This window comes from Danio aesculapii, chromosome 25 (genome assembly GCF_903798145.1).
Source record: "Danio aesculapii chromosome 25, fDanAes4.1, whole genome shotgun sequence".
Lineage (NCBI taxonomy): Eukaryota > Metazoa > Chordata > Actinopteri > Cypriniformes > Danionidae > Danio > Danio aesculapii.
The window spans coordinates 23616101-23627051 of record NC_079459.1 but is presented as its reverse complement, the minus strand read 5'-3'; the positions used below and the strand labels follow the sequence as shown (position 1 = coordinate 23627051).

The 10951-nt window shown below is 36.7% G+C and overlaps 1 protein-coding gene across 1 annotated transcript in view; it reads right to left on the bottom strand.

Annotated features, from left to right (window-relative positions):
* The window catches only part of ckap5 (cytoskeleton associated protein 5), a 40462-nt gene extending 29817 nt beyond the window's left edge, over positions 1 to 10645 (bottom strand). Inside the window, exons 1-9 of the mRNA XM_056451459.1 lie at positions 10545 to 10645; positions 7628 to 7714; positions 6313 to 6503; positions 4056 to 4262; positions 3769 to 3940; positions 3557 to 3689; positions 2062 to 2165; positions 1862 to 1975; positions 1681 to 1785 (exon numbers count right to left, since the gene is read on the bottom strand). Coding sequence (XP_056307434.1) covers positions 1681 to 1785; positions 1862 to 1975; positions 2062 to 2165; positions 3557 to 3689; positions 3769 to 3940; positions 4056 to 4262; positions 6313 to 6503; positions 7628 to 7684 — 1083 coding nt within the window. The 5' untranslated portion in view covers positions 7685 to 7714; positions 10545 to 10645. The remainder of the gene's footprint in view (positions 1 to 1680; positions 1786 to 1861; positions 1976 to 2061; positions 2166 to 3556; positions 3690 to 3768; positions 3941 to 4055; positions 4263 to 6312; positions 6504 to 7627; positions 7715 to 10544) is intronic.
* Positions 10646 to 10951: the final 306 nt, after the last annotated feature.

Here is a 10951-nt window from a genome sequence, read left to right as displayed (position 1 = left end):
AGCAAACTGCTGTGATTGGTCACCTTGCCAACTCTGTTTTGATTGGTCTTTCCGGATCTATTCAGTCACAGAAATTATACTCCCATTTAAGAATTTTCATATTTTGTGGCCAGGCAGGGATTATGCAGATGTATTTATTCATTGCCACATCAGCAACTTATGGGTATTTTATGGCAACACACATACACAAACATTACATGATACATTAACAACTTCATATTTCAATAAGAGATGATACACAAATAAATAGATATAAATAAAATTCACAAAAACTGTATATTAGTGTTGGGCAATGTCGACCAATTTGGCATCGTTGTCGTAGGTGGCAGTGTATTAATTATTTATGAATAATTAATGTATTTATAATGAATTAATTATATGTAGCGTGCCGTTTCCACTACCTGACCCTCATAGTCTTTGTTTTACCCATAACCAAATCATAAATAAATAAATAAAAGATAAGTTACACACAAATTACCACCTGTCAGTCACTTTTTCCACGGGACTCTGGCATGAATAGGCCGAGTGATCTGTGTCGTTACAATGGCGTCGACAAACTTGGCCAGTAAAAAAGGTGCACAAGCAACAGTATCTGAGGTTTACGCTAAAATTACTGAGTACAAGTGTGAAAGTGAAAGATTAAAGCAGTGTACTGACACAGTGACGTGTTACCTGATAGATTTAAAAGACCGAAGAGACATTAGATAGAGACAAGATTAAGATCACGTTTAACAACTATAGTGAGACGCGATCCAGCGGTACATCCTTGATAAAATGTCCGACGTGCACCGCTCTCTGGGGTTTTGTTCTGAAAGCACCCTCTGACTGCTGGAGCTCAGACGTGTGCATACGCTGCAGCGCATGATGTGCGTTTTCAGTGGTATAGTGTGGGAGGAGCATTTTTCTTAAGAAATGCCAGTGTGGACGTGGATCACTTTCATTCTAAAATGCCATTTTAAACCTAAGTCGTATTAGTGTAAATAAGGCCGTGTGTATTTTTCACGAGCAGGTTGCTGTTGCGACAGGGGCAGAGGATTGCGATGCCAGCTCAGCATCGTGATGTCTATCGGCCATCGCGATGGATGATGGCATCATCTATCGACCCAACCCTACTGTATATTAAAGTTTATAATGATTTTTGAATTCAATATTTGATAACTTAATTTGTCCTGGTGTTACTTTTTAAAAACATCCAAAGTGTTTATTATAAAAACTGTCTCTAATATTACTTAAACTTTCAAAATCTAACAAAATATGTTTTATGGTGAGAGCAGCTTGACAGAAATTACATGTTTGTGGTTCATCATTATTGAATAAATACAAATGGGTAAACCTAGAGTGACGAATTCGGCATTAGTATAAACAGTCTGTTCGTACCTGGTTATGCAGATGTGTTATTTTGATCATGTTGGCGTAGCTCAATAACAGGTAAAAGATTTGATAACGTGATGACAAAGCGATTATGAGCTGATTCTTTCTTTTGAGACAATTTCTATATTTTTTATGCACTTTTTGACTGACAATTTTGCAGATTGTTTACACTGAACAACAGCTACGTTACAAACTGCAAAATAGATATTTTTTGAAAACACACATCACCTGCACTTTAATTAAAAACAACAAAAACAAAGGGGGAAAGGGGAAATTGTCTGTGCCAATTTAAGCCATGAAAGCACTTACATGACCTGCATATGTCCCAAACTTCTTCCTCAGTCCTGTTGCCAATGCAGCCAAGCATTTGGCTGCCATGGACACTAGCATCACATTGGCATCTTTCCCAATAACCTACAACAAAAGAGCTTTTTACTCAGTGGTCTTACAGAGGATACCCTATGAACCAGAATCCCACTAAGACTCCTACCTTTTTTAATGCTCGGACCAGGTCCCCGTAGTCTCCACTCTCTAATTTTGGGTTTTTAGTCAAAGCCTCCACTGCTTCCAGCGCTTCCTTCCTCTCCTGCCATTTCTTCGCTTCCTGTGGTCAAGTTGGTCACAAAATCAAATTCAAGTAGTTCAAGCAGCATCTATGAATCCTGTAAACGGATGTCATTTCTGACTTACGATTTTTTCATAGAAATCCTTAGGAAGTTTTGAAAGAATCTCGACAGCTTCCAGGAGTTCATAAGCATCCACCTGAGCAGCTTCAGCCACCTCTTCATCATCTCCTACAGGAAGAAATTAATGCATTCAATTAATGAAACAAAGCAGTTAAAACTGAACTAAAATGACTACTAAAATAAATGTATAATAGCTAAAAATCTTTATTAAATTATATATAAAAATAAGCTGCCACAATTTAATAGCTTCCTAAAACCTGATTCAGTCAAAATAACACCTCTCTTTTCATCAACAGCCACTCCTTTATCTAAATAGTCTATTGGCTTTGTGCTGGCAACCAGTTCATTACTATGGCAACTGATGTAGATTTATCAGATATGACCACAAGGATTGACATAATAGACGTGATTTTCATCATATGAAAAATTTGTGCATATAAGTTAATTATAAAGGCTAGTTTATAGACCATTTGTCTTCAAATGTACAATTCTAGTTCAAGCAAATGTCAAATTTATACACAAGTGATTCCAAACTGATTTTTAGTTCTCTTCAGTTGAACTAACTACAGTAGTCAACATTCGAAGTGAATCAAATGTTTTTCATTTCAATTGGCATAGGACAAGAATAGGAGCTGTTCAATTGTTTAAGGACAGAGATGACCAAAGTTGGCCCATGTAACCTTTGATTTGGCCCACCATCCCATCTAAGAGGAGAGAGAAGGATGGAGAGGGTTGGGCGAATGCCTTTAAAAGAGATCGCCATTTATAATTTGATTTAAATGTAAGGTTTTTGGCTTGTTTGTTTTATTGTTGAGCTACAAAAAAAAAAAAATTTAATGTTTCAACAAAATGTTGTAAACGAATCAGATTTTTTTAAAATGCAAGTACTGTCACTCGACAGAAGACTAGGCAGAAGACATTGGTGAGCAAATCAAGGCAAAAACTATCATTAGTCCATTCTGTCATAAAAGCGATTGCTTTTGTTTTTACTGTAACTTAAGTTCATTATAAAATGTAAAAAAATATATGCTGAATAAGTTAATATAAAGCAATGTTTTCTAGCTATTTTTAAACATTAAATAAATTAGTAAAATTAACCATGGCAACTATATTTACCTTCGGCCCACAAGCCTCAAGTTTGGTTTTTGGCCCTTCATAAGAAAATATTTGGGCACTCCTGTTTTAAGACAACAATTTTAATGAAAGGTGATGACCCACTTTAAATGTTGACTACTGTATATTTTGTAAATTGTCAGAAACTGTTAGCCATTGACAACTATAGTATGAAAATATACTATGGAACCCTATGGCTACCAGTTTCCAGCATACTTCAAAATAGTCAAAATTCTTCTAAACTAACGGAAGAAAAGCTCAGAGGTTTGGAAGTGGAGGACGAGTGAATACTTGAATGTTTTAAATCATTGGGTGAACAATTCCTTTAAAGCAGAATTGACAACCATTTCACCACATTTTCACTGACAGTGCAATTATATTCTCACCGTCTGCTTCATCTCCTCCTGCAGCCTGTTGCTGCTCAAACTTGGCCTTCAGGTCCTGCTGAGAGCGCAAGAACCTAATCTGTTTAGGTGCTGTAGCTGGCACTTTCACCCATTCTTCCTCCAACTCTTTCAACTGAAAGCAAGCAATCAAACAATGTTACAACATGCGAAAACATTCATTAGTAATCTTCATATGGGAATAGGAGTCTCACCTGTACAGAGTTGATATTCTGGAGGGGCGCTCGCAAAGCATCACGGATCCACCTATAGATCTCCACCGCCAGCAATTTGGCTTCATCTCGAACTGCCTTTTCTCGAGACTCAAAGAGTTTTGGCAACACTTTCACGACAGGCTTAAGTGTTATGATCTTTGATCCAAATTCACTTTAAAAAAAAGAAAAAGATAGAAAGAACACATTTAATGCTGAATAAGTGGCAGCAAGTAAGTGACAATGACCGCCACATCTGGTTAACAGGTTTCCAAAACTTGCAAACTCACCAAAGTGCTTTCCTTAGTGCTTCAATGCAAGCGACGACAATCTTGGGGTTCTTGTTATCCAGTCCTTTGATCAGCTCATCCTGCACCACTTCTGCTTTCTCTATCTCTATGTACATGAGGCAGATATCAGTCCCCAGCTCCTTGGCTCGAGCTTTGGGCTGGTTGAAGACTTTGTTGACCACTCCAGAAACCACTTCGCCAGCTGTCCTGAAAGGCAAGACTCCTCTCCATTAGATCCCATTAAGCCATTATGTACACCAATCTCCACTTCCCACAAATTATCATTTCCTATTGTACAGTTTGTTCCTTATTTAGTGTCCCAAATCAGGATGCATTCACACTTGTGTTTGGGTTTTTCGATTCCTTGGAAAGAAAAAGAAAGTGATGCATTTAGTCCAGGTTTGCTTGGTGTTCACACTGTCATTTTAAGAGAAACCCAAAAGGCACAACAAATTGATATTATGTGTATTTGCCACGAAGCTGAGGGTGACTCTGTGCCTCAGTGGTTAGAACTGTTGCTTCACAGCTAGAAGGTCGCTGGTACGAGTCCCAGCTGGGTCAGTTGGCATTTGTGTGTGGAGTTTGCATGTTCTCCCAGTGTTCACGTTCACATGGATGTTTCCCAGTACTAGGTTGCAGCTGGAAGGGCATTCGTTCATTCCATTGTGGCGACCCCTGATGAATAAAGCTACTAAGCCGAAAGGAAATGAATGAATGAATGCAATGAAAGTTATTGAGCACTAAAAATAATAGTGTGCTGTGGACTTGCTGCAGAGTTTGTGAAAGTAGACAGAGACCCATCTTTTTAAAGATTACGATTCGCTTGTTTAGTGCGAACAAGGGTGGTGCAATTGATCAGAATTACCAAAATATCACAAATGTGCTTAAATCGCAATGGTTTGCAATAAAGCAGTATGTAAAAGTATCTGTGTGCCTGCCACTAGCACAGCCTCTGAAAGACGTTTCAGCACATCAGGAAAAGTGGTCATGTGTCAACGCTTCTCTGAAACCAAGTGGTCATGATTTTGATTGCATCCAAATGTGTAACAAGAACTTGACTCCATTTCTAGCATTTTTGTTTTCAGGTTGATAAATCCACACGACTGGAGCAAAGTTGTGGTGACATGGATCAATTTGTTTACATTTTTAAAATCTGATTTGCTTTATGCAACATTAAAACATTGCTGTTCACTTTGCAAAGGTGTTTTGTTTTATATTGCTTTAGAGAAAAAAAATAGTCATAACATTTTTAAAATAATGGATCACATTTCAAATAATCGCATTATTTAGCATGCCATTTAGCTCGGTCCGAAACCGCCTACAGCTCAGTAGGTACTGCATTTAAATTTAAACGTTCTATACAGTATTAATGTGAGCAGTATGAAGGAAATTCGGACATATTACATCCGCCATTTTGTCATGGTCACGTGACCTACCTGCGTCAGTTGCGTCACTTCACTCCCATTCATGAATTCTCTCGCGTGGCATCATGGGATAGCGCAGCGTGCATGGTATGTGCACTTCAGAATCTTGCAGGAAGTAATAGGTCATGCAGGTGCTTCTCGCGTACTGATTTTTAAATTCTATGAATTCGGACATACTACTTGGCTCACATACTGATTTTAGTGTATGGAAGTATGCGGTTTTGGACGCAGCTATAGACATTCTTCAGTATCTCACAGCAGTGTTCACATGGATTCAAATAAACTGTTCTAATAGAGCAATCACACAAGCATTTGTTTTAATCAAAATACCTCTACCAAGCTGAAAAACACCAATAAACACTATTTCCAGAACTATAAATAACCAAAACTAAATGTAGACAATATTCTTAAAAGTCGAACCATTTGCAACAACTAACAGGATTAAATTAGACTATTTAGACAGATGGTCACGTAACAAAAGGCCACACATTGGACTAGATATAAAGCAATTGCTAAAAATCATCTAGATTTTCCAGAATGGCCAGAAAAGACAACACCTACGGTGTACATATAAACAAGACAGCTACTTTGCCTGATGACTCTTGCTTGATCTAGAAATAGACTTCCACCAGGTATCACATTTCTGCTTTGTTCCAATAACAGTTGTAAACAAAATTCGTCATCCCAAATAAAACCTACTCAGGGATTGACGGAAAAGCAAACACTGAACTTAATCCTTCACGAACAAATCTTAAAACTTAGCAAACAGCAATCCATTTAAAGAGTACAGTCGTATAAACTACTTTTAAGATGGTTTCTGGACAGATACTTACTTGCCAGCCACGTGTGCATTCTCAATAAATGCAAGTGCTGCCTCAAGCCCTTTGAGTTGGGCTACGGCATTTGATTCTGTTACAAATTTCTTGATAAGTCCAAGGTATTTGCTCCATTCTGGGCTCTTCTCGTCTAGCTTTTGGAAAAGCTTCAATGCTTCCTCGTATCCACTTAATCTGGCTTTCCAAACCTACAAGAAAGCAGAAGATCAATTGACCAAATAAATGAGTTCATGGCTTAACGAAAACGACCCAGATTTTTTAGAGGCCAACAAACATTTGTCATTATTTATAATACAAAACACAAACTGAGGACTCTGCTTCATCATTCTTAACGTGCTCCATGCACAAATCTTAGGCGGATAAAATCAAGCACAGCTTATTAAAACCAATTCATGTAACAAAATAAGCTAAAGTCGTTAGAATTACATTTAAATGTAGTGTGATCTACTCATCAACACACACTGACCATCTTTACAAGCTCAAGCAAGAAAAAAAAAAAGAATGAACTTAAGGTATGTTGAAGGATGGAATGCAACTGGCTGTAACTCAAGCTCTCACACGATCATCCAATCAGTTTAAACTTTGAGATGATGTCATATGTAAACAACACGCCACCTAAAATTACACTACTTCAGGAAACAGTCGAAAATTACCTGCAGAGAAAAATCTCACAAATAAAATGACCTACTAAAGAGTATTTCAACTTAACATGTACAATAAAAATAAAATTATTTTGCAAGGATGAATTTAATTAATCAAACTTGACTTTAATATCTTAGAGTTGGGCTAGAGTTCTTTCAAACAACTGCAAAAAGATCAAATAACCATGGTCAGATATTAAATTAAAGAGATAATTCACCCAAAGATAAAATTCACATAATTCTCTATGTGGTTTAAACCTTTGAGTTTCATCAACCAGCATAAAAATCATATTTTGTGTGCAACAGAAGAAACTACTATAAGTTAAACGTTTTAAACAAGAAGGGCAATTAAATGGCAGAGTTTTCATTTTTGGGGGGGGGATTATCCCTTTAATAATTGTGACAGGGCTACTGGGTACGAGTTGCCCACTTGCAACCATCAACTACCACATACCAAACTGGTTGTTCGTGTGAAAATAACTGAGATTAATTACATTAGGCGTGTTCGATTTCCATAAAGTTTGTGTTTATACCAGCGTTCTGCATGCATTAATGTCTAAAGAGGTTGAGGGAACCGCTGACAGTATGGTTCTTCGACCACAAGCTGTTCCTCTTACACCGTCAGGGGATTTTGGATGGGCCAAAATATAAAAGCAGCCCGGATCACTCACCTTGTGTTCACATTTCTGGTCGATGGGTAACTTCATCCATTCACTGTCATCCCCCATGGCTGTTTTCTGTCTGTCTGATCTTTTCAACTAAACAAAAGAAAGGGAAACTTTGGTTGCTTGCATGGAATACAAAGCAGAACAAGAATCTACAGCTATGAAAAAACTTTTAGACTTTAAGGGATAGCTCACCCAAGAATAGTCACCATTTACTCACTTGTTCCTAAATATTTATGACTTTTATTGTTTTTATTAACAGAAAAAGACCATAATTTGAAGAAAGCATCTTCAAAATATATTCTTCATTGTTCAACAGAAGAAAAAGTCAAAGGTTTGAAACGACCTGAGGATGAGTAAATGGGGAGAAATTTGACATTTTTGGGTGAACTATTCCTTTAAGGTCCCATTTGTTTCATGTACATCAAGTTATTTTGAGTGTAAAGGAAACTTTCAAAATGCACTATTAAGAATTTTAGTCTGTAAATTTCAATTGAAATATATATTTGTAAAGGAATGTCAAATGATTAATTTTGTCACAAAGCTCCACTTGAGTAGCAAACAAACAGCACAGTTGATGATTTTATCATTATCTATATTAGAGATGCCCAAAATTGGCCAATGGTAAATTTTGATTTGGCCCTCCATCTGAGAAATAGGGAGAATGGTTGGTTGGTTTATGGATGGTTTAGAGTCTGTCATTTCTAATTTAATATGACCTTTTATCTGTTTATTGTTTAATTATAATGTTCAAAGAAGGCTAACTGAAATTAAACGTTTTCATTTAAATGGTATTAATTAATCAGATTTAGTTTAAAATGTACATACTGTCACCCAACAGATAAAGGACTTTGGTGAGCAATTCAAGGCAGGTTCCACTTGACTATTGTATTCAGCACTGAAATGTGTTATAAATAATAACAATTATTACAAAAAAAAAGTTATACTGCATTAGTTAATACGATTCAATGTTTTCTCTTCATTTTTAAACATTAGGAAATAACCCATGGTGACTTTAATGTAAAATAGTTTGGTATATTTCTCTTCGGCCCACGGCTATTAAGGAAATTTGGTTTTTGGCCATTCACACGAAAAAGTTCAGACACCCCTGATCTATGTTCTTAATGTTTTTACAGAGAAATGTGTTGATAATTTGCCTTAGACACTTATAGTCAGACAATTTATTGTACAAAAAAAGTGAAAATGTATGATTTTATAATTACAGACGATAACATGCCAGGCATGGGACAATAACCGTTTTCAAGGTACACTGCAGTTTGGAAAGGTCAAGATTTTAAAACAGTCGAAATTTTCTGCAATACCGTTCTTACTGCACGCAAGATATTTTTTAAATTTATGTTTCTCCAGCAGAAAAGATTTCCAAGATGACATTTTAAATTGAAAAATAATCTGTTTTTGAAGTCCGCGATTCATTTAGCCTGACATGTTTACTGTTCCGAAATATTTTAAAATGTCTCCCAAAATAAAATATATTGTGTTCAAAATGGGAATTTTTTTTCCTTTTTTACCCAGACACTTAAAATATTTCAGCGCAGCAATCACAATACTGTGAAACTGTGATATTTTTATTCAAGGTTATTATACAGTCAGAATCTCATACCGGCCCATGCCTTGTCTCTAAAACCTCTGACTAAAAAAATATTTTGAAAATTATATTTAAAAAAAAAAAAAAAAGTATTTTGAACCAGACTTCAACGTTCATAATTTTGCAGAAGATGTTGAAAATTTTTTTCTGAAACGTTATAAATATGCAAAAAATACATTTTAAATCCCCCCAAATACATGCATTCTGGAGTTAGACATGTGTGAGCAGACATATGATGCATGCAAAAAACATCTCAACCATCTAAAACATCAAGAACAATTAAAACGGTGATGGAATGGGGAACCTAGACACTGTAAACTAGACACCATGAACTTCTGCAACATCATCCGCACGCATTTCAACAACAATCTCCAGCCAGAAAGAAGAAATGCCTCGATTCACTTCACAGTAAATGCACACATCATCCAAATCTAGAGGCAGAGCAACATCCACTGACTAATGCATCTCCGTAGAGAGCCTAGTTTCATGTTACACATCGACCCGAGCCTAAAAGTAAATCCTTAAACACCAAAGCTAAAGCTTTCAGTGAGGGAAAACACCATTTAAAAGCATACAAGCACTAATAGAAAGATAATGCTTGCAGAAAGTGCCGCCAATTCCGCCCGCCCAATAACAAACATAAAAAGCAAACAATGGGTGTTACACGCAATATTAAGCATTTGTTCGTGTAAATAGCGACAAATAAAGCAGTTTGCGGGTTACGAAATCGTTATTGTGGACTGAGCTGCATCACATGTGAAAACACTATAGGGGTTCAGCAGAGCCGTTAGTGACCCGAAGCTGCTGTCGATATGGCCGTCACTTTTTACAGCATAACACGTTTAAATGAGAGTCAAATTTAAAAGGACACTGCTTTTGTAATCCCCAAACCCATCTAAACCCATTTCTGTGTATAGTGTATTCAATTTCGAGGTTTGAATATGCGTAATTTTAAATATACCGGTTAGCCGTTAGCACATACGCGGCCCTGACTGACTGTCTGTTAGTCCTGCAACAGCTTAACCCATCACGAGATTCAAACATATATCGCCATTTTCACAATAAACACATCGCCTGACAGGCCTAATTTCACATAATTTAACCTGATACGTGACGGTGAAGTGAAAACTCTGACTCACACTATTGTTTGTCACAGATATAAAAGCGGCTTGATATTATTCAGTCTCCGTCACTAAAACCGAGGCCCTCAAATAAAACGCAGCAACGTACAACGAAGCAGAAAAACGCTTAAAATGGCTATCGTGTGATAATCTCCGATCTTCTCCGGGAACGAGCAAATAGATCAATTTTGGTTACCTGCTTTTAGAGAGGGAAGACAGGGCGATCTTCATCAGCTGGGACCGATATTTGGTCATTACTCTCCAGGCTTTGAAACGCCTCCGAGGGCGGGGAGAGAGAGGGAGGAGACGCCTAGCCTTCATTCAAACCAACACTGCGTTTGTTATAGGCTGAACATTTTTTATTGGATGGGTGTTGTTGGAGTGTGTTTGTGTGGATTATTAAAGTTAGCAGGAACGAAAACATTGATCGGGTTTAATATTTTATTGTTCTATCATGATTTGTCAACAAACAAACATCATAATAAAGCAAATAATTCATGCATTTATATATTTTAACAAACATCTTATAAAGCAATTAATACATGCATTTATATATTCTAACAAACAAACATCTTAATAAAGCAATTAATACATACATTAATA